Source organism: Eleutherodactylus coqui, chromosome 2 (genome assembly GCF_035609145.1).
Source record: "Eleutherodactylus coqui strain aEleCoq1 chromosome 2, aEleCoq1.hap1, whole genome shotgun sequence".
Taxonomy (NCBI): Eukaryota; Metazoa; Chordata; class Amphibia; order Anura; family Eleutherodactylidae; genus Eleutherodactylus; species Eleutherodactylus coqui.
Window position 1 is genome coordinate 208,403,669 of NC_089838.1, and position 25,183 is coordinate 208,428,851.

The 25,183-nt window shown below is 44.8% G+C and overlaps 1 protein-coding gene across 1 annotated transcript in view; it reads left to right on the forward strand.

Annotated features, from left to right (window-relative positions):
• Positions 1-6,895: 6,895 nt before the first annotated feature.
• The window catches only part of CYP11A1 (cytochrome P450 family 11 subfamily A member 1), a 55,016-nt gene continuing 36,728 nt past the window's right edge, over positions 6,896-25,183 (forward strand). The window contains exon 1 of the mRNA XM_066592364.1: positions 6,896-7,143. Coding sequence (XP_066448461.1) covers positions 6,896-7,143 — 248 coding nt within the window. The remainder of the gene's footprint in view (positions 7,144-25,183) is intronic.

Sequence of the window (25,183 nt, forward strand, 5' to 3'; positions counted from 1 at the left end):
CCACAGGACTGCAGACTGGGTGAGTGACACCGCGGCTGCGGCCATTGGACCCTGCGGCTCCCCCTAAGCTCACCTACCCCTGTAGGACTGTGATAAAACCCTTGGGGCACTGGAAACCCCCTGCAGCGCAACAGACACCCCAGGCCAGCAGACACACTGAGGGGCCCCCTCCACCCCTCCCCCCAGCCGGACATCACCTAGGCAGAGGGAGACAAGGGGTGCAGAGGAAGAAAATCGGGGGCAGTGCGGGGGAGGAAGTAGAGAGGGGACGCTGCGGAGAATAACGCGGGGTCCCCCCCCCCTTTATTTTTTTCCTGAGGGAGCACTCTACTCCGAACCGAGGGGTGCAGTCGCAACTGCCTGCCCCCCCCCCCCCCACATTCCCGTGTGTCTCGCCCCCTGACAATGTGGCACCCCAGGACTGTAACCCACTGTTGTATGCGCACCCAGAGGCTAGGATCTGAGCTTCCGCCTGAAAGAGCCGTGTTAAAGGTGCGCATAAACTACTACACTATGACTGCACCCCAACAGCCATGCAGTAAAGCTTAAACTGCGCATGAATCCCCCCCTGTGACATCTTATAAGTTCGAGCCCGCGGACATTCCCTACTACTATCCTCCAACAAGATGGCGCCCACCAAGCAAGCCAAAATAACCAGCAAGCTGCAGCAATATTCTCGGCCCAGCACCTCAACGGACCCCCGATCTAATGCGCCCTCCAGCCCGCAGAGCGCGTCCCCTGAGGCAACAGCACCAGTTTCGCCCTCCGCATCTGGCCCAACTATCGCCGATGTATTGAAGGCGATTGCAGAGTCGCGCTCTGCCCTCACGGAAAAAATTGATGCACTACAGTCGGACTTTGGTCTGCTGCGAGCGGACGTCCAAACGCTGAGAGAGCGTACAACAGAAGTCGAGACGCGAGTCTCCAACTTGGAGGACACTGTTACTCCACTCTCAGACCAGGTGCGCACCCTCAACTCCAACCTCACGGCGCAGGGGAAAAAACTGGATGATATGGAGAACCGCCTGCGCAGATGCAATCTCAGATTCATAGGACTGCCGGAGGGCGCTGAGGGCAGAGATCCTTGCGACTATCTGGAATCGCTCCTCAAACAGGAGTATGGCCCCAACTCTCTGTCACCCCTATTCTGCGTTGAGAGAGCACACCGCATCCCATCAAGAGCCCCACCGCCCGGAGGCCCTCCACGCACCTTCATTGCAAAACTACTTAATTATAGGGACAGAGACAAAATTCTGGCGCTCAACCGTGAGAGAGACCCGATAAGGGTCGACGGACAAACAATCCGTATCTTTCCGGACTTTTCCTTGGAGGTGCAGCAAAGGCGACAAAAATTTGTAGAGGCTAAGAAGATGCTGCGCTCAAAACAACTGATCTACGCCATGCTATATCCTGCCAGACTAAAGGTCATCAAGGATAACCGTTCCCATTTCTTTGAAAACCCGGAGGATGTCCTAAACTGGCTCGAACAAAATTAACCCGCACCGTGAGACTTTCACAGATGCATATTTGATGCGGCTGGCCGGTCATCATTTTCCTAGGATCACTGCAGCATAATAGTGGAGGGTACCTCTCCCCCCCCCCCCCCTCCCCCCCTTTTTTTTTTTTTCCCTTTTTTTTTTTTTCTTTTTCTTCTCTCCTTCTCTCTCTTTTCTTTTACCCCCTCCCCCTCCACTTTAGGTAAGAAGGCCGGCGGCCGAAGATAATGAAGATGGAAAACGGCGTGGGCTGCGATAAAGCTGCTTTTCTCCTACGTGGACTGTGGGGGCCGGACTGGACTGGGGGCCTACGCAGCGCCCGCGGCCCGTACCGGGCACCTATAGCCTACACGGACGCAGCCCACGCCCACATAACCTTGTCTCTGTTTCTTCACAGGGGGACTTTATTTTCATGCCTATAACTGCTGTTATTGTTCTGCATTTTTCTGTTATAGCCTGTTGGTGACTTTCTCCTGGGGCTAGGCCTTACGCCCCCTACAAAGTCGTGAGTTATGGGATCGAAACCTGTCCAAAGTTCGGGGGGATGGGTAGGGTGGGAGGGGAGGGTTTTGTTTGGGGTTGGTAAATGGGAACTGATTTTGGTTCGTTTTGTAATTTCTATTTGTGGTCGTTGGCGCGACTCTTGTTCGGATGCTTTAACCTGCGGGAATAGTCGCCAGTCCCCTGAAAATGGCTAGCACGTACTTAAAGCTGGTCTCCTGGAATGTCAGGGGCCTAAACTCTAAAATTAAAAGAGCATTGGTTTTTGACTTCCTTAAAACTCGCTCCCCCCACATGATACTACTCCAAGAAACACACCTTAGGGGCTCGAAGACGCTGTCGCTTAAGCGTGCAACAATAGGCTCAGCATATCACGCGACTTACTCCAACTACGCTCGCGGAGTCAGTATACTGGTGGCCAAATCGGCCCAGTTTGCCCTCCGCCAAATACACATAGATCCTGGGGGGCGCTACCTGATCCTACAGGGAACCTTCCATGGCCGTCTCCTCACGATAGTAAATGTTTACCTGCCACCACCTGCTAACATTGAAATACTTCACGAGGTGATGGCACGAGTGGTCCTCCTGGAGGCGGCCCCGATAGTAATCATGGGAGACTTTAACCTGATCTTGGACCCGGTGCGGGACCGCCTCACTCCAGCCGCCTCCGCGCGGACTCGGCTCCCTGGGTGGGCCGACTCCTACTCACTGCAGGAAATATGGCGAGCGAGACACCCACATGACAGAGCTTACTCGTGTCATACCCCGACCTACAATGCCTTCTCGCGCATAGATCTCTGTTTTGGCTCCCCGGACTGCCTCCGTATGGTTCGCGATATATCCTATCTGCCCAGGGGCATTTCAGATCACTCCCCACTCCAACTGGTGCTTGACCTGGGAGTCGAGGGAAGCCGCCCTGCGTGGAGGCTGAGCCCGCTGTGGTTGGAACAGAGAGAAGTACACGAGTACGCAGAACAAGAGGCTGAAATGTACTGGGAGGTCAACGAGGGGACAGCCTCGGAGCTGGTGGTCTGGGACGCATTTAAAGCCTTTACCAGGGGATCCTTTACCTCGGCTATTGCCGAGCATAGAAGATCCCTAGGGGCCCGCCGCTTGGATCTGGAACGGCGCCTTGATTTAGCAGAGTCTAGACACATAGCAGACCCCTCCCCGGAAACCACTACAACCCTGGGTGCCCTGCGACGGGAATATAGACTACTGCTCATTGAATACACTAAGAAGAAACTTCTGTATTCCCGCCGCCGGATCTTTGATCAGGGAGACAAGAACGGCCACTTACTGGCCTACCTGGCTAGGGAGGACCAGACACTGCCACCGATTACGGCGGTGTGTGATGGCACGGGCATTCTAATAAGCGATCCCAAATTAATTAACCAAACGTTCGCCCAATTCTATGGTGATTTATATACCTCCAGGCTGGGCTGTACTGAAACACAGCTCCTGGCGTACCTAGAGGACATTCCCTTCCCCACACTGAGTGGAGACAGCGCGACCCACCTGGATAGCGACCTGAGTATAGAAGAAATAACGGAAGCCATTAAGGCACTTCCCAATAGGAAATCACCAGGTGTGGACGGGCTCCCTGGGGAATGGTACAAAAAGAATGTGGAAACCCTGGCCCCGCGACTCCTCACATTATATAATTCTATTATGCGAGAGGGGACATTACCGGACACGATGCGTAAAGCCCTTATAATAATGATCCCCAAAACCGGAAAGGACCCCACGGACTGCGGCTCTTACCGCCCCATTTCTCTTCTTAACAGCGACGTAAAAATAATTGCAAAAATTCTGGCGACGCGTATAAACTCGGTGTTGAAAGAGATCATACACGCGGACCAGTCTGGCTTTATGCCTGGCAAGAGCACGGACATGAACCTGAGAAGACTCTTTGATCACTTATCATACAAACACACTAACTGCGGGAAGCGTACTCTGGTATTCATAGATCAGGCAAAGGCCTTCGACTCAGTAGAGTGGAAGTACTTATGGGCGGTGATGCGGCGGTTCGGATTCGGGCCAACCTTCATTAAATGGATCGAGATCTTATACGACTCCCCAGTGGCCAACATTAAAACTAATATACATGTTTCTGCCCAGTTTTCCTTAAGTAGAGGCACAAGACAGGGCTGCCCTCTGTCCCCCGCCTTGTTTGCCCTCGCCATAGAGCCCCTGGCAATCCAAATTCGAACGTCACCAACAGTGAAGGGATTTAAACTGAACAACTACGAGGAGCGCATAGCGCTCTATGCAGATGACACCCTCCTCTTCCTTCAAGACCCGGGGGCATCTCTAGACGCGGCTCTGGCTATATTTAGCGCATTCGGCACACACTCTGGCATCAGGGTCAACTGGGACAAAACCCATTTGTTGGCGGTGGACCCTGGGGCCGCCGAGCTCCCTCTACCCGCCCCGCTGAGTTGGACAACCCAGACCACCTACTTGGGAGTAAAGGTCTCAGCGGAACTATCCGCCTTCTACAACTCCAACTTGGTCCCCCTCCTGGCCTGGGCCGAGGAGGTGGCGATACGCTGGGCTTCTCTCCCGCTTACCCTGGTGGGCAGAATAAACCTGCTAAAAATGAAACTGCTACCAAAATTCCTGTACATATTGCATAATTCCCCTATGCTAGTCCCAAAAAAATTCTTTACCAGGCTTCGTGGGATAGTGCTGCGCATACTGTGGAGAGACACTACACCCAGGATTAAGTTGGAGACCTTGTGTCTCCCGTCGAGCGGAGGGGGACTGGCCCTACCGCACTTTTACTACTATTACCTGGCTAGCCAACTGGTATACGCGGGATGGTGGATATGCTCGTCAAACTACAACCCAGCGGTGGGCCTGGAACGTAGAATGGTGGACCCTACGCAGAACCTTCGGGGACTGCTACTGAGCGGCCCCTCATCCTCGGTCGGCCTGCTGCCCACGCCCATGCTGGTGACGCTGGAGATCTGGCAGCGGGTCACGAGACTGTCCGCTGAAGAGGGGACAGCGCGATCCCCACACACTCCCCTCTGGAATAACCCCAAATTGCCACACTTCCAGCGCCTCCCGGAGTCTGCCTTCTGGAGACGCCGGGGCGTCAATGTCCTCTCCGACATAGTCAGCGAAGGCAGGCTCTGTACCTTTATGCAGTTACGGGTTGCCCGTGGTCTGCCCGAAAATTCTTACTTTAGATATTACCAATTACGAGATGCGGCCAGGGCTCAGTTTGGGGGTTCGTCTGTCCCACTATCCATGACGCGACTGGAGAGCCTGGCGCAGATGTGCAGCCTTGTCAGGCCGCTGTCGAGTTTCTATGCTCATACAGCGCGACATCTGGCCCCACTGGGCGAGAGGGCCGTACAGAGATGGGAGGTGGACATTCCTGATCTGACTTCAGGGGAGGATGAGGATATACTGGACGGATCTGGTCCCCCCCTGGTTAGCGCTAGAGACAAGCTCATCCAAGTCAAGTTTCTACACCGCATATACTACACCCCCTCCAGGTTGTGCACAATGGGCCTGCTCCCTACTGCAGCGTGCCCACGATGTATGGTGGCGGATGGGACGGTCATGCATATGTTTTGGGAGTGCGCGGTCCTACAGGAATACTGGCGAGAAGTGCTTGTCTTTATGGAAACTCACCTAGGGGCACCAAGGATCATGCATCCTGGAACGTGCCTTTTTGGGCTCGTGGGAGACCTGCCGGTGTCCGCGGCAACACGTACACTGTACAAGCTGCTTCTCTTTTATGCAAAAAAAGTGATTCTACTTAATTGGAAACACCCTGGGAAGCCGACTAGGAGCGCATGGGTCAGGGTCGTTAACGCCGAAATCCCAATGTATAAGCTGACGTATATGGCCAGGGGGTGCCCTGAAAAATTCGACAAGATCTGGGGTGGCTGGGTGAGTTGCTCAGCGACGGCGTCGGGAGAGCCAAACCAGGTGGTAGGGGGGGAGTGAGAGAGAGAGAAGGACAAAAAAAGAGAGTCACCTGCTCAATTTAAGTTAAAAACCCAGTGCTCAGAAAACTAAATTTTTTTTTTTTTTTTCCCTCCGTTATTCCCACAAAAAAAGGAGGAAGAGAGGGGAAGGGGAGAAGGGAAACATTTTTTCCTTTTTCTTTTTTTTCTCTTTAAGAGAGTCGCGCCAGGGGGTGGGGGGGGGGGTGGTCTAAGTTTAAGTCTTTGTGTTTTTTTTTTGTTTTTGTTTTTCTGATTGATTACAATTGATCTATCCAAAAGTTAAACTGTTGTTCAGTAATAATCAATAAAGTTAGAGTTTTAAGGGGGGGGGGGCTGAAAGAAATAAAAAAGCACTAGCCAGACATAGCATGCTAAGAAGAAATATACCTATGTATGCAGGCGGAGACTGCCTCTACCCTGTTTTCATGCAATGTACTGTCTGCTGAACCTGACACCTGTGGTGCCAATCATCTGTATTTATATGCTTGTTTATTCCTGGCTAAATAAAATTCCTTTAAAAGTTATCCCTGTCATGTGAATAGAGGATAACTTGCTGAGATGGGAGTAACAGTTTAAGATATACTGGACATGTTCATCACTATATATATTTTTTTTTTAACAAATATTGTGATAATTAATGTTACTGTCTTGCTTGGTAAATACTAAATAGAATTAATAGAACTACTTAGGGAACTTGTTGATTCAGAACATGTCTTTAGAAATTGGTAGCTTTCAATTCTGATTATTACTTTTTTCAAACCTTAATACATATTCAACTTTAGAAGAAAACTGTCCCCCTTGTGTGTGTACAGCTGTAACCCTGAAATCTCCCTCTGCTCAGGGCCATGTCCCTCATTCTCCTCCTTGTGTCCTTCATGTTTTCTACAGCTCTATAAGAGAAGCCTCCATACCCTGCGACCGACAGACACCATGTTGCTCTCTCGAAGGCTGTATGTTCTTCGTTCTGCCACTGGGCTGCTGAACTACCACTCAGTGGTGGGTGAAGCCTCTGCAGTAGCCAGTTACCAAACTTCAGCAACTCCTTTGTCCTATGACCAACTGCCTGGTGACTGGAAGAATGGATTGAGTGCCTTGTACAACTTATGGAAAAAGCACGGATTAAGCAATATTCATCATTTCATGGTGGAAAATTACCAACGCTTTGGACCTATATACAGGTATGGAAGCTAGCTGCAACCTATTGCCATTGCATCATTATTGTGACAGCAGAACATTACAGCTAAAGAGTGTATAGCTTTGTGTATTGTATATAACAGGGAAGCAAAATAAGTTAGGTTACATTTTTATTTTTGTTATTTGCATATCTTGTAGAAATAATTACTAAGTGAAACTTGTATAAATTGGTAAGATGAAGACAATTGGAAATAGCCTTATATAATGACAAAAACTATTAATGAACACGCGAAGAGTCATTGACTACTGTCACAGGAGGCTACAAAATATAGCAGAAGAGTCTGGGATATCTGTTATTTTGTTCAGCGCTAGAAATGTGTGACAAAGGTAGGGTTGTGTATCAGAGGAGCTCAATGACGTGTAGCTTGGTATCTTACATCGAAGGATAACAGATAGTAGGGGACAGTTTATATTACAGATGGAATTAAAAGAGGCAGGAGATAGCTGTCCGATTTATTGAAAAAAAAGTAACGGCATTAGTTTATTTTGCATGAGTGGAGCTGTGCAGGATATTTGACTTACTAAGCAGGAAGACCACAAGCACAGTAATTGTACATTGAACTTTAGACAACTTTTATGAAACTGCTCTAAAGAGATTGTATGAGATTAGAATAATTCAGTTATTTTTCCTGAGAAACAATGAAAGTTTTGTCCTTGGGCTGTGCTTGTTAATCCCCATTCATGTGAATGAGGCTGAGCTGCATTATCAGACACAGTGCATGGACAATACTTGTGACATCTAAAGTAATAAAATTAGTCCACTATTCCTAGCCTCATACTTATGTGGTGAAATTAGTTTGGGATGAGAGAGAGAGAGAGAACAATCATAAGCTCGAGAGGGGGCATCAGCATTTTTTTGCAATTTCCTTGGTCAGTACTCCACGGAGAAATTGAAAGGTTGTCACATAGCTGTTTTACTCTATGTTCTGGCACATCTATTTTAGGGGCGCATGGTCTGTAAGCAATTAAAATTTGCATCCGCCTCCGGATTCCACAGCAAATACGGCCCATAACATGCTATTGAAAAATGCTTTTTCCTGCACATGAGCGGAAATCAATTGCAAGCATATGGCTGCCGAATGTGTAAAATGCTGTGGGAGAAGATTAAATACACACAATAGCAGTAGGATTTTGGCAAGCATCAGCATTTACATGTGTCATTGTATATAGAGCCGATGTTCTTTCCAAATCTCCAACCAAGCTGGTTATCATCAAAGTAACCACACTCCTAGATTTCATTAACACAATACAGTTCATATAAATGTCTTTATAAGCCGCCGTATAGACCCCGTGTGTGAACATAGTCATGCATTTCTCCATACCGATTATGTTACATTACATAGGTTCTAAGGTCATTGGTCAGTTGGCCACCATATGGCCGAAGTCCCTACAATGGTGACACCTGATCAGACTCTTATTTGGCATAACGGTATGTCCTTGAGACCTTACTGAGCCTCCAACCTCATCACTTAAGACTTATCAACCTTCCCAGCACCCTGGTACAGACCTACCGCGGAATCCAGAGGTCTTGGTCTTCAGTGGGCCAGAGGAAAACTGCTGAGTGGGTCCCAACAGTTCTTCAGATACTGAATACCATGCCACAAGATGCACTAACTAGTCAGCTGTTTTAGGGTCTCCACGGCTGACCCACCTTTTCAGTGCTAGCAGTAGTGCTTTTAGGTATCGATCAGGGACAACTGTTTGCACAATTTTGGGTGCCATCAGAGTTTCCGGTTGTAGCCATTTTTTCATCACATGGATGAGGTTATATATCAGTGACCGTGGTGGTTTGTCTGAGCAGTAGGTCCACTGGTGAATCTGTTGGGCTCTAACCACTACCATTACCCCCAACTGAGCCATGACTTTGGCTTTCAGAGTATCATAGTTCTGAGCTGCATCCACCTTTAGATCAAAATACACTTTTTGTTCCTCTCCCATTAGGAAGGGAGCAATCAGAATGGCCAAGCGTGGTTCTGATAATGCTTCATGTGTCGCTATCCTCTCAAACGTTGCAAGAAAGACCTCAACATCATCATCTGCTGTCATCTTCCTGATATTTTGGCTCATATGTATGGCTTGAGGTTCCCTGGCTGGTTGCACTATGGCTAGTTCTGCACATACTGCACAACCTCCTGCAGGACTTGGTGGTTTTATTTGTAACTTCCGTTAATAAGGCCAAATGTGCCGCCAGCAAGTTGTTTGTCTATTGCTGCTCTGGTATTGCAGCCTGCTGCGCGACATTTGGTTTTTGCTGCCCACCTATTGCGGCCTGCTGTTAAGAATTTGTCTCTCTTTGCACTGCTGTAGCAGCCACTAAAGGCCCATTTAGACACAATAATTATTGCTCAAAATTTGCTCAAAAGCCATCTTTTGAGCGATAAACGTTCTGTCTAAATGCGCTGCCGTCATGCAATATTCATTCATCGCTCATTTCTAGCAAGCTAGAAATGAGCGATAAGCCTTATCAGTGCCGCACGCTGATTTTCTCAGTGGGCAACTCTAATAACATTCTTTCAGCTGGTATTCCGCTGGGACTTCCCAGTGGGATACCAGCTGAAAGCTCTGAGAACAAAGGAGCTGTCAGAGCTCCTGTTGTTTTTCGGAGCTAGCAGCTCAGCGGGACACTGCTGATAACTGCAAGAACAAAGCAGCTGTTTGCAAATACAAAACAGCTGCTTTGTTCTCTGAGTTATCAGTGGTGTCCCGCTCCACCTGCATAACTCTTTAAGTAGCTCATTATCTACTTAAGAGTTATTCAAAGATCATTGCTCAAAAGTGTCACTCAAACTGTCGTTTGAGCAATTTTTGAGCGATCATCTTTCAGTCTAAATGCACCCTAACATCTTTACCGCATCTTCAATATTGCTGCTTATAGTGCATGTGCCCACATCTGAAATACCATATGTGAGAAAATTAGCTTAGGAACACCCAGGATAGGTACCAAAGTGTATGCCTTCATTTCAAGCAGTCTGGACATGGATCTTCCAACTCACAGTAAAATTTATTTTTCTTGACATTAAGGGTGGCTTCACAACAGCGTGCATACGCACGCACAAAAACACGCTTCTATTTGCAACAATGCATTCCCTATGGTGTGTTCACATGTCCATGCTTTACAGACGTGTGCCTGCAAAGATAGGACATGCGTGCACCATAAGGAATGCACGCATTGTTTTCAATGGATCCGCGGCTGCTGCCGGCGGCTCCATTGAAAACAATGCTCTGCCGGCACCCCTGCATTTTTCTTCAGGGAAGAGCTTTACATATAAGCCCTTCCCAGAAAAAGAAAAATTTTAGTGTAAAAAAAAATAAAATAAAAAATATACTTACCTGTCCACCGCTGCCGTGACCCCCGCGGGAATGAAGAACACATCTGCCACATGCGGCAGATGTTTCCTTCATCCCCGCTAGTTAAAAGAATTCCATGCTGCTACATCTGCCACATCTGTGACAGATGCAGCAGAGGAATTCTTCAATTCTCTACCGCAGCTGTCACACATGTCACACTCTGCATCTTTTCTGTGGGTTTGTCTTATTGGCTGTGATGGGTACTCAGCAAATAAAATGTCTTTCTGTTAGTCTTCGGACATCTTCAGACTCATGACAAAGTCGGGGGTCTTCAGTTTGAAAGAGGAGGTGTGCAATTACATTTCCCTGAATATGAATCTCTGCCTCCTCTTTTTTTGTATGGGACAAAACTATTATGGACTGCCACCTGAATGAGGTGTACGACCACTTTTTTATACCAGGATCTTGTTTTCCGTTTAACCAAATATGGCGTGCGTAGAAGAGGGATGCTGAACAATATGCTGTCTAGCATACAGATTTGATTTGCGGACTATGTCCATCCAGAGTTCATCACTTATAAAATGTGTAAAATATTCAATGAGGGAGAAATTTGTGACATTCAGGTTTATTCCTGGGGTGGCGGTAAAGTCAACTATTTTGGGGTAAATGATGTGGTGGGTGTCCACACAAGGCTGGCGACTTCAATTGGAGGAACCGCTATTTCCTGCGCTGCAGTGCTACTGGGCCCTGCTAATTCTACTTGTGGGTCTGTGCTGGCAGCCCTACAAAAGTTATCAGAAGCACTGTCACTGTCACTCATGAGGAAAGCTATATCTGAGAAAGCATCTGTCTCGGTTGCTGAATCAGAGTCAGAGCAGAGCATTTCATATGCCTCCTCCAAACTGTATAACCTTCTGGCCATTTTGTAAAAGAGAACCGTGTAAAAAGAAAAAAAAAATGTCCCTCTGACACTGCTTTTTAGTGTGTCGTAACGTATAGAATATGCAGCACACTAAGTGATAAATATATAATATGAGATAGCCTAACTTGACAGGACTTATGAAATAGATAGATAGTAAAAATCTACGCCCTAACATATACATATATATACAAAAATGTACACTAACCCCTAACAGACAGTAACGTGATGCCCTAACGTACAATGGAACCTGTAAATATTCTGTAGCACACTAAAGTGTGTGTATATATATATATATATATATATATATATATGAGAGATATATAGATATATTATATATATATATATATATATATATATATATATATATATATATAACTACAAAACGTATAATGCCCTAAGGGCTTATTCAGACGACTGTATATCGGCTGGGTTTTCACACCGAGCCGATGTACGGTGTCCTCGTCTGCAGGGGGAGGGGGATGGAACAGCCTGGAGCAGGAACTGAGCTCCCGCCCCCTCTCCACCTCTTGCCATTATTTGCAATGGGGGGTGGAGCTAAGTCCCGGGGCTTAGCTCTGCCCTCGTCCCGCCCATCCCATTGCAAATAGTGGTGAGGGGCGGGGAAGGGGCGGGGGCTCAGTTCCTGCTCCTGGCTCTTCCATCCTCACCCCCCTGCAGAAAAGGTCACCGTATATCGGCTCGGCGTGAAAACGCAGCCGATATACGGTCGTCTAAATAAGCCCTAAAGCTGTAAAATCTACACTACCTACACTAACCCTTTGAAACTATTTTAGATGTTGTAATCTATATGATGTAATTTTTTTTCAATGTAACTGCTTCACAGGCAGCTGTAACATCTGTCTATTGGCGGGGCTTTAACCCTTTGCAATCCAATTTTGGATTCAGGGTTTTCCTATGGGGTTTTCTCTTTCTGTCATTATACAATGGCGCCACCTGCTGGCTAGAGCCAGTACTGCGGTATGGGACATGCTGGAGAGGCCCCCGACAACAGAGTGGCCAGTAATACACAGTAAGAATACCCTGACGGACGTCTTTCGACATCAGAAGCTGTACAGCCTTCAATCAGAATGTCTTTAGACATCAGACGGTGGATTGGAAAGGGTTAAGCCCAGGACCAGGCGCTGTATATTTACCGCGCCTGGTCCTTAATGAGTTAATGGCATACCCTAATAATAGGTCAGCGATTTTAAAGAACCAGAAGAGTCCTTTAAGGGCTTAAACAGGTGGGTGTGATTTTGTCCTGTTATGCGGCCGTGATAATCATTGTTGCATAACTAGATGAAAACATTGATTTCAATGAATATGTTTTCACTAGCGGTATTCTTGCCTGTTAATAGTATGGGCAAGAAAAGATAACACTTGCCTTATCTTTCTTGTATGTAGTTAATACTATGTGTGAGAAAGATAGGGCAGAACCTATCTTCACGTTTTTTTTTCCAAATTTGTGTGGAATAGTGTGGTTTTTGAAAGGTAATAAAAAAACATTTTTACCTTGTTCACGTGCAATTTCGCTCTGTACACATGGGCTCTGTGACCTGTTGTCTTCATGTGTATATATATATATATATATCCTTGAGTGGCGTTTAATTGGCCTGGTAGTGAGTGGCATTAGGGTATAGTGCGCACTGTAGTAGTACGAGACATAGTGGGATATGTCATGAAGAGTGTCAGTCCACTGAGTATCAGAGTACACATCTATAAGCCTCTCACTAGCCAAGCCAGAATCCTACCGCACACTGATGAGGGGCAAAACCCCCGAAACAGCTGTCTGTGTATGGTTGTCTGGTTTTGGTTTTCAATTCTCAAGCATTATTATAAAGAGTTCTATAAATGATTCGGACATTGATTTAAAGGAATGCTGTCTTCCAATATGTGGCGCTGTGGAGGTATTGTTCTATTTTCCTTATCTGCATATGTATTGCCAAGGCAAGAAGTTTGGATACGGCTTTAAAGAAGGACAAGTGGGTTGATACAACACAATTTATTTAATAAGATAGTAAGTGAACAAAATTAAAATATTAAGTAAGTGTAAAATATTCAATGAGGGAGAAATTTGTGACATTCAGGTTTATTCCTGGGGTGGCGGTAAAGTCAACTATTTTGGGGTAAATGATGTGGTGGGTGTCCACACAAGGCTGGCGACTTCAATTGGAGGAACCGCTATTTCCTGCGCTGCAGTGCTACTGGGCCCTGCTAATTCTACTTGTGGGTCTGTGCTGGCAGCCCTACAAAAGTTATCAGAAGCACTGTCACTGTCACTCATGAGGAAAGCTATATCTGAGAAAGCATCTGTCTCGGTTGCTGAATCAGAGTCAGAGCAGAGCATTTCATATGCCTCCTCCAAACTGTATAACCTTCTGGCCATTTTGTAAAAGAGAACCGTGTAAAAAGAAAAAAAAAATGTCCCTCTGACACTGCTTTTTAGTGTGACGTAACGTATAAAATATGCAGCACACTAAGTGATAAATATATAATATGAGATAGCCTAACTTGACAGGACTTATGAAATAGATAGATAGTAAAAATCTACGCCCTAACATATACATATATATACAAAAATGTACACTAACCCCTAACAGACAGTAACGTGATGCCCTAACGTACAATGGAACCTGTAAATATTCTGTAGCACACTAAAGTGTGTGTATATATATATATATATATATATATGAGATATATATATATATATATATAACTACAAAACGTATAATGCCCTAAGGGCTTATTCAGACGACTGTATATCGGCTGGGTTTTCACGCCGAGCCGATGTACGGTGTCCTCGTCTGCAGGGGGAGGGGGATGGAACAGCCAGGAGCAGGAACTGAGCTCCCACCCCCTCTCCACCTCTTGCCATTATTTGCAATGGGGGGTGGAGCTAAGTCCCGGGGCTTAGCTCTGCCCTCGTCCCGCCCATCCCATTGCAAATAGTGGTGAGGGGCGGGGAAGGGGCGGGGGCTCAGTTCCTGCTCCTGGCTCTTCCATCCTCACCCCCCTGCAGAAAAGGTCACCGTATATCGGCTCGGCGTGAAAACGCAGCCGATATACGGTCGTCTAAATAAGCCCTAAAGCTGTAAAATCTACACTACCTACACTAACCCTTTGAAACTATTTTAGATGTTGTAATCTATATGATGTAATTTTTTTTCAATGTAACTGCTTCACAGGCAGCTGTAACATCTGTCTATTGGCGGGGCTTTAACCCTTTGCAATCCAATTTTGGATTCAGGGTTTTCCTATGGGGTTTTCTCTTTCTGTCATTATACAATGGCGCCACCTGCTGGCTAGAGCCAGTACTGCGGTATGGGACATGCTGGAGAGGCCCCCGACAACAGAGTGGCCAGTAATACACAGTAAGAATACCCTGACGGACGTCTTTCGACATCAGAAGCTGTACAGCCTTCAATCAGAATGTCTTTAGACATCAGACGGTGGATTGGAAAGGGTTAAGCCCAGGACCAGGCGCTGTATATTTACCGCGCCTGGTCCTTAATGAGTTAATGGCATACCCTAATAATAGGTCAGCGATTTTAAAGAACCAGAAGAGTCCTTTAAGGGCTTAAACAGGTGGGTGTGATTTTGTCCTGTTATGCGGCCGTGATAATCATTGTTGCATAACTAGATGAAAACATTGATTTCAATGAATATGTTTTCACTAGCGGTATTCTTGCCTGTTAATAGTATGGGCAAGAAAAGATAACACTTGCCTTATCTTTCTTGTATGTAGTTAATACTATGTGTGAGAAAGATAGGGCAGAACCTATCTTCACGTTTTTTTTTCCAAATTTGTGTGGAATAGTGTGGTTTTTGAAAGGTAATAAAAAACATTTTTACCTTGTTCACGTGCAATTTCGCTCTGTACACATGGGCTCTGTGACCTGTTGTCTTCATGTGTATATATATATATATATATCCTTGAGTGGCGTTTAATTGGCCTGGTAGTGAGTGGCATTAGGGTATAGTGCGCACTGTAGTAGTACGAGACATAGTGGGATATGTCATGAAGAGTGTCAGTCCACTGAGTATCAGAGTACACATCTATAAGCCTCTCACTAGCCAAGCCAGAATCCTACCGCACACTGATGAGGGGCAAAACCTCCGAAACAGCTGTCTGTGTATGGTTGTCTGGTTTTGGTTTTCAATTCTCAAGCATTATTATAAAGAGTTCTATAAATGATTCGGACATTGATTTAAAGGAATGCTGTCTTCCAATATGTGGCGCTGTGGAGGTATTGTTCTATTTTCCTTATCTGCATATGTATTGCCAAGGCAAGAAGTTTGGATACGGCTTTAAAGAAGGACAAGTGGGTTGATACAACACAATTTATTTAATAAGATAGTAAGTGAACAAAATTAAAATATTAAGTAAGTGTAAAATATTCAATGAGGGAGAAATTTGTGACATTCAGGTTTATTCCTGGGGTGGCGGTAAAGTCAACTATTTTGGGGTAAATGATGTGGTGGGTGTCCACACAAGGCTGGCGACTTCAATTGGAGGAACCGCTATTTCCTGCGCTGCAGTGCTACTGGGCCCTGCTAATTCTACTTGTGGGTCTGTGCTGGCAGCCCTACAAAAGTTATCAGAAGCACTGTCACTGTCACTCATGAGGAAAGCTATATCTGAGAAAGCATCTGTCTCGGTTGCTGAATCAGAGTCAGAGCAGAGCATTTCATATGCCTCCTCCAAACTGTATAACCTTCTGGCCATTTTGTAAAAGAGAACCGTGTAAAAAGAAAAAAAAAATGTCCCTCTGACACTGCTTTTTAGTGTGTCGTAACGTATAGAATATGCAGCACACTAAGTGATAAATATATAATATGAGATAGCCTAACTTGACAGGACTTATGAAATAGATAGATAGTAAAAATCTACGCCCTAACATATACATATATATACAAAAATGTACACTAACCCCTAACAGACAGTAACGTGATGCCCTAACGTACAATGGAACCTGTAAATATTCTGTAGCACACTAAAGTGTGTGTATATATATATATATATATATATATATATATGAGAGATATATAGATATATTATATATATATATATATATATATATATATATATATATATATATAACTACAAAACGTATAATGCCCTAAGGGCTTATTCAGACGACTGTATATCGGCTGGGTTTTCACACCGAGCCGATGTACGGTGTCCTCGTCTGCAGGGGGAGGGGGATGGAACAGCCTGGAGCAGGAACTGAGCTCCCGCCCCCTCTCCACCTCTTGCCATTATTTGCAATGGGGGGTGGAGCTAAGTCCCGGGGCTTAGCTCTGCCCTCGTCCCGCCCATCCCATTGCAAATAGTGGTGAGGGGCGGGGAAGGGGCGGGGGCTCAGTTCCTGCTCCTGGCTCTTCCATCCTCACCCCCCTGCAGAAAAGGTCACCGTATATCGGCTCGGCGTGAAAACGCAGCCGATATACGGTCGTCTAAATAAGCCCTAAAGCTGTAAAATCTACACTACCTACACTAACCCTTTGAAACTATTTTAGATGTTGTAATCTATATGATGTAATTTTTTTTCAATGTAACTGCTTCACAGGCAGCTGTAACATCTGTCTATTGGCGGGGCTTTAACCCTTTGCAATCCAATTTTGGATTCAGGGTTTTCCTATGGGGTTTTCTCTTTCTGTCATTATACAATGGCGCCACCTGCTGGCTAGAGCCAGTACTGCGGTATGGGACATGCTGGAGAGGCCCCCGACAACAGAGTGGCCAGTAATACACAGTAAGAATACCCTGACGGACGTCTTTCGACATCAGAAGCTGTACAGCCTTCAATCAGAATGTCTTTAGACATCAGACGGTGGATTGGAAAGGGTTAAGCCCAGGACCAGGCGCTGTATATTTACCGCGCCTGGTCCTTAATGAGTTAATGGCATACCCTAATAATAGGTCAGCGATTTTAAAGAACCAGAAGAGTCCTTTAAGGGCTTAAACAGGTGGGTGTGATTTTGTCCTGTTATGCGGCCGTGATAATCATTGTTGCATAACTAGATGAAAACATTGATTTCAATGAATATGTTTTCACTAGCGGTATTCTTGCCTGTTAATAGTATGGGCAAGAAAAGATAACACTTGCCTTATCTTTCTTGTATGTAGTTAATACTATGTGTGAGAAAGATAGGGCAGAACCTATCTTCACGTTTTTTTTTCCAAATTTGTGTGGAATAGTGTGGTTTTTGAAAGGTAATAAAAAAACATTTTTACCTTGTTCACGTGCAATTTCGCTCTGTACACATGGGCTCTGTGACCTGTTGTCTTCATGTGTATATATATATATATATATCCTTGAGTGGCGTTTAATTGGCCTGGTAGTGAGTGGCATTAGGGTATAGTGCGCACTGTAGTAGTACGAGACATAGTGGGATATGTCATGAAGAGTGTCAGTCCACTGAGTATCAGAGTACACATCTATAAGCCTCTCACTAGCCAAGCCAGAATCCTACCGCACACTGATGAGGGGCAAAACCCCCGAAACAGCTGTCTGTGTATGGTTGTCTGGTTTTGGTTTTCAATTCTCAAGCATTATTATAAAGAGTTCTATAAATGATTCGGACATTGATTTAAAGGAATGCTGTCTTCCAATATGTGGCGCTGTGGAGGTATTGTTCTATTTTCCTTATCTGCATATGTATTGCCAAGGCAAGAAGTTTGGATACGGCTTTAAAGAAGGACAAGTGGGTTGATACAACACAATTTATTTAATAAGATAGTAAGTGAACAAAATTAAAATATTAAGTAAGTGTAAAATATTCAATGAGGGAGAAATTTGTGACATTCAGGTTTATTCCTGGGGTGGCGGTAAAGTCAACTATTTTGGGGTAAATGATGTGGTGGGTGTCCACACAAGGCTGGCGACTTCAATTGGAGGAACCGCTATTTCCTGCGCTGCAGTGCTACTGGGCCCTGCTAATTCTACTTGTGGGTCTGTGCTGGCAGCCCTACAAAAGTTATCAGAAGCACTGTCACTGTCACTCATGAGGAAAGCTATATCTGAGAAAGCATCTGTCTCGGTTGCTGAATCAGAGTCAGAGCAGAGCATTTCATATGCCTCCTCCAAACTGTATAACCTTCTGGCCATTTTGTAAAAGAGAACCGTGTAAAAAGAAAAAAAAAATGTCCCTCTGACACTGCTTTTTAGTGTGACGTAACGTATAAAATATGCAGCACACTAAGTGATAAATATATAATATGAGATAGCCTAACTTGACAGGACTTATGAAATAGATAGATAGTAAAAATCTACGCCCTAACATATACATATATATACAAAAATGTACACTAACCCCTAACAGACAGTAACGTGATGCCCTAACGTACAATGGAACCTGTAAATATTCTGTAGCACACTAAAGTGTGTGTATATATATATATATATATATATATGAGATATATATATATATATATATAACTACAAAACGTATAATGCCCTAAGGGCTTATTCAGACGACTGTATATCGGCTGGGTTTTCACGCCGAGCCGATGTACGGTGTCCTCGTCTGCAGGGGGAGGGGGATGGAACAGCCAGGAGCAGGAACTGAGCTCCCACCCCCTCTCCACCTCTTGCCATTATTTGCAATGGGGGGTGGAGCTAAGTCCCGGGGCTTAGCTCTGCCCTCGTCCCGCCCATCCCATTGCAAATAGTGGTGAGGGGCGGGGAAGGGGCGGGGGCTCAGTTCCTGCTCCTGGCTCTTCCATCCTCACCCCCCTGCAGAAAAGGTCACCGTATATCGGCTCGGCGTGAAAACGCAGCCGATATACGGTCGTCTAAATAAGCCCTAAAGCTGTAAAATCTACACTACCTACACTAACCCTTTGAAACTATTTTAGATGTTGTAATCTATATGATGTAATTTTTTTTCAATGTAACTGCTTCACAGGCAGCTGTAACATCTGTCTATTGGCGGGGCTTTAACCCTTTGCAATCCAATTTTGGATTCAGGGTTTTCCTATGGGGTTTTCTCTTTCTGTCATTATACAATGGCGCCACCTGCTGGCTAGAGCCAGTACTGCGGTATGGGACATGCTGGAGAGGCCCCCGACAACAGAGTGGCCAGTAATACACAGTAAGAATACCCTGACGGACGTCTTTCGACATCAGAAGCTGTACAGCCTTCAATCAGAATGTCTTTAGACATCAGACGGTGGATTGGAAAGGGTTAAGCCCAGGACCAGGCGCTGTATATTTACCGCGCCTGGTCCTTAATGAGTTAATGGCATACCCTAATAATAGGTCAGCGATTTTAAAGAACCAGAAGAGTCCTTTAAGGGCTTAAACAGGTGGGTGTGATTTTGTCCTGTTATGCGGCCGTGATAATCATTGTTGCATAACTAGATGAAAACATTGATTTCAATGAATATGTTTTCACTAGCGGTATTCTTGCCTGTTAATAGTATGGGCAAGAAAAGATAACACTTGCCTTATCTTTCTTGTATGTAGTTAATACTATGTGTGAGAAAGATAGGGCAGAACCTATCTTCACGTTTTTTTTTCCAAATTTGTGTGGAATAGTGTGGTTTTTGAAAGGTAATAAAAAACATTTTTACCTTGTTCACGTGCAATTTCGCTCTGTACACATGGGCTCTGTGACCTGTTGTCTTCATGTGTATATATATATATATATATCCTTGAGTGGCGTTTAATTGGCCTGGTAGTGAGTGGCATTAGGGTATAGTGCGCACTGTAGTAGTACGAGACATAGTGGGATATGTCATGAAGAGTGTCAGTCCACTGAGTATCAGAGTACACATCTATAAGCCTCTCACTAGCCAAGCCAGAATCCTACCGCACACTGATGAGGGGCAAAACCTCCGAAACAGCTGTCTGTGTATGGTTGTCTGGTTTTGGTTTTCAATTCTCAAGCATTATTATAAAGAGTTCTATAAATGATTCGGACATTGATTTAAAGGAATGCTGTCTTCCAATATGTGGCGCTGTGGAGGTATTGTTCTATTTTCCTTATCTGCATATGTATTGCCAAGGCAAGAAGTTTGGATACGGCTTTAAAGAAGGACAAGTGGGTTGATACAACACAATTTATTTAATAAGATAGTAAGTGAACAAAATTAAAATATTAAGTAAGTGTAAAATATTCAATGAGGGAGAAATTTGTGACATTCAGGTTTATTCCTGGGGTGGCGGTAAAGTCAACTATTTTGGGGTAAATGATGTGGTGGGTGTCCACACAAGGCTGGCGACTTCAATTGGAGGAACCGCTTTTTCCTGCGCTGCAGTGCTACTGGGCCCTGCTAATTCTACTTGTGGGTCTGTGCTGGCAGCCCTACAAAAGTTATCAGAAGCACTGTCACTGTCACTCATGAGGAAAGCTATATCTGAGAAAGCATCTGTCTCGGTTGCTGAATCAGAGTCAGAGCAGAGCATTTCATATGCCTCCTCCAAACTGTATAACCTTCTGGCCATTTTGTAAAAGAGAACCGTGTAAAAAGAAAAAAAAAATGTCCCTCTGACACTGCTTTTTAGTGTGACGTAACGTATAAAATATGCAGCACACTAAGTGATAAATATATAATATGAGATAGCCTTACTTGACAGGACTTATGAAATAGATAGATAGTAAAAATCTACGCCCTAACATATACATATATATACAAAAATGTACACTAACCCCTAACAGACAGTAACGTGATGCCCTAACGTACAATGGAACCTGTAAATATTCTGTAGCACACTAAAGTGTGTGTATATATATATATATATATATATATATGAGATATATATATATATATATATAACTACAAAACGTATAATGCCCTAAGGGCTTATTCAGACGACTGTATATCGGCTGGGTTTTCACGCCGAGCCGATGTACGGTGTCCTCGTCTGCAGGGGGAGGGGGATGGAACAGCCAGGAGCAGGAACTGAGCTCCCACCCCCTCTCCACCTCTTGCCATTATTTGCAATGGGGGGTGGAGCTAAGTCCCGGGGCTTAGCTCTGCCCTCGTCCCGCCCATCCCATTGCAAATAGTGGTGAGGGGCGGGGAAGGGGCGGGGGCTCAGTTCCTGCTCCTGGCTCTTCCATCCTCACCCCCCTGCAGAAAAGGTCACCGTATATCGGCTCGGCGTGAAAACGCAGCCGATATACGGTCGTCTAAATAAGCCCTAAAGCTGTAAAATCTACACTACCTACACTAACCCTTTGAAACTATTTTAGATGTTGTAATCTATATGATGTAATTTTTTTTCAATGTAACTGCTTCACAGGCAGCTGTAACATCTGTCTATTGGCGGGGCTTTAACCCTTTGCAATCCAATTTTGGATTCAGGGTTTTCCTATGGGGTTTTCTCTTTCTGTCATTATACAATGGCGCCACCTGCTGGCTAGAGCCAGTACTGCGGTATGGGACATGCTGGAGAGGCCCCCGACAACAGAGTGGCCAGTAATACACAGTAAGAATACCCTGACGGACGTCTTTCGACATCAGAAGCTGTACAGCCTTCAATCAGAATGTCTTTAGACATCAGACGGTGGATTGGAAAGGGTTAAGCCCAGGACCAGGCGCTGTATATTTACCGCGCCTGGTCCTTAATGAGTTAATGGCATACCCTAATAATAGGTCAGCGATTTTAAAGAACCAGAAGAGTCCTTTAAGGGCTTAAACAGGTGGGTGTGATTTTGTCCTGTTATGCGGCCGTGATAATCATTGTTGCATAACTAGATGAAAACATTGATTTCAATGAATATGTTTTCACTAGCGGTATTCTTGCCTGTTAATAGTATGGGCAAGAAAAGATAACACTTGCCTTATCTTTCTTGTATGTAGTTAATACTATGTGTGAGAAAGATAGGGCAGAACCTATCTTCACGTTTTTTTTTCCAAATTTGTGTGGAATAGTGTGGTTTTTGAAAGGTAATAAAAAACATTTTTACCTTGTTCACGTGCAATTTCGCTCTGTACACATGGGCTCTGTGACCTGTTGTCTTCATGTGTATATATATATATATATATATATATATATATATATATATATATCCTTGAGTGGCGTTTAATTGGCCTGGTAGTGAGTGGCATTAGGGTATAGTGCGCACTGTAGTAGTACGAGACATAGTGGGATATGTCATGAAGAGTGTCAGTCCACTGAGTATCAGAGTACACATCTATAAGCCTCTCACTAGCCAAGCCAGAATCCTACCGCACACTGATGAGGGGCAAAACCCCCGAAACAGCTGTCTGTGTATGGTTGTCTGGTTTTGGTTTTCAATTCTCAAGCATTATTATAAAGAGTTCTATAAATGATTCGGACATTGATTTAAAGGAATGCTGTCTTCCAATATGTGGCGCTGTGGAGGTATTGTTCTATTTTCCTTATCTGCATATGTATTGCCAAGGCAAGAAGTTTGGATACGGCTTTAAAGAAGGACAAGTGGGTTGATACAACACAATTTATTTAATAAGATAGTAAGTGAACAAAATTATATAAAATAGGTGATAGTTAAACTAATTAACATAAAATAGGTGATATCGCATACTTTTACAATATTTCTTAGCCAAAGGTTAAATACTGATATCATCAAGGGATATACCTGAACACACTCATATTACACATAAATACACTTACATTACAAGAAAACACCATCTGTTCAGCTGGATGAACACCAACACTGGACAGAATCCCATCACCTAGGAGCCTTGAATCATCATCTGTCCAATTTAGTATCAGCTGGGAGAGCACTAATGACAGAGTTTCTCCTGGGGAAATTTCATTAGTGCACCGGCTTCCCTAGTGCAGGTCCATTTTTGCTCTAACCATCCTGGTTCTGCCCCAGCTTAAATACACAGAGAGATGTGTATGTGCAGCTATTACCACCTTCGAGTCCTACACACTTGTGGGTGGTGAATCCCTCTTGTCCTGTCATATCCAGTGTGTGTGTTGCACAGCTGCGGCACTTGAGAGGTTAACAGTAACACAATCATTGCCTGCATGTAGATGTATCAATTTGTCCTGTCATGTGTTATGAGTGAAGGAATAAATAGGAGTGCTTGAGAGTGGAAAAGGGTCCTCCATCTTGTCTACCTGAGAGAGTGCTAACACAGAGCCACATGGCAGCACCTTCAGATGGAAAAAGAGGAACGATATCCTGTAGCGAATAAAGTCTGGATGTGAATGGAGTGAGTCCCACCATCAGTGAGAGAGAGAGCAATCCAAATTAGTCCTGTATAGAGGAACCCAACAAACAGGTACCAGTTCACACGTAAGGTTTTTCCTGTGCGGCCGTCCACAGTCCGGATCACCACACAGAGGTACTTTACTGAGACACATCCACGCACCTGCCATGCTGGGTGATATTTGTTTAAGCTTTCCTGTCAGTAATTGTCTGCCAGAGAGTCTGCAAAGTGACCCCTACCCCCTTCCTCCTCTGGAGTGCTCCCAGTCCAGAAGCGGTACCATACAGCTAACGTGGACTGTAGGACTGTATTTATCCTGTGTATCCTCCCTGACCTCTGAGCCCTGGCCTGCTGGTGTTGAAAGTGAATTGTACCTGCCTTGCTTTGAATACCTGTTTTGTAAAGTTAAATCTTTAAGTAAAGTTATGCTGGGGCCCTAACCGTTTCTGGGGACCCGAGGTACTATACACAAGTCTCTGTGTTCTTTTCTCCACCGCGTAGCATACCGGTGGGTGGGAACGGTGGCATCATGAGTGATAAGTACCACTACCCCCATCAATCCGTTTATTGGCATTCCTTATCTAAGGGGAGTCGAAAGTGTCTTGCGATTCTGCTCTGGCCTTGGCTACGTGCTATCCCTCAGGGACCAGAGTGCTGTGCTTTAAGTCCCCCAGAGGGACACATATAGTGTGAAAAAAAGATAATAAAAGGATGACTACCCACTACAGCTCTTTTTCACTGCGATATTTGCAGCCTTTTTTTTTTCTCCACGGTAAATTGTGATTTTGCCATGATGCGTTTTAACATTAGAAAGCCCCACAGACACCTGGAAAAAAAACACTGCAAATTCGCAAATGCTAGTGGGTAGTCACCCAAAATGTACAAAAAAAGAAAAATGTAAAAAAAATATTTTTAGATGCTTTTTCTCATATTAGCATAAAGAAAGGTAAAAAAATTTAAATCCCACTTATTTGGTATCGACGTGTACAATAAGTTGAACACGCTTTTTATTCTGCACGATATCGCATATTTTTTCTCTGCGCTGCAAGACTTAAAAATAAAAATCGCAGATGAGTATGAAACTATTGAAAATCATTGGTTTCATAATCATCGCTCTCGCATCGCAAGAAAAAATATCGCTAGTGGGTAGGCACCCTAATACAGAGAGAATGCAGAAGTAGCACTTCCACATTCCACCCGGCAATCATTTAACACCCGGGAGCCTCCTGACGTCAGCTGTCACTAGGTCGGGAGAATGAAGAGAGAATGCGGAAGTGTTCTGCCCGGGGATCATGTGACCGCCGGCACTCTCCTGATTTCGGCTATCAGTCACAGCCCAGATCAGTAGGGTTAAGAGAGAATGCGGAATCATGTGACCGCCTGCACCCTCGTGATCTCAGCTGTCAAAGATCAGGAGAGTGCAAGGAGAATACCAAATGGGTATTCAAATAAATTGGAGCTGGGGAGAATGGAGGAGTAAAAATGGATTGAAAGGGCCATTAACACTTTATGCAAACATCGCAAAATCTTTCAATTTTTCAGTCCTTTGAAAGAATATCTTTGTGTGTAAATGGGCCTTAGGAAATCACTTTATACAACTATATATACAGCATCTTTCCCAGAGCAGCATGCATGGCCTTATAAGTCTCCTCAGACA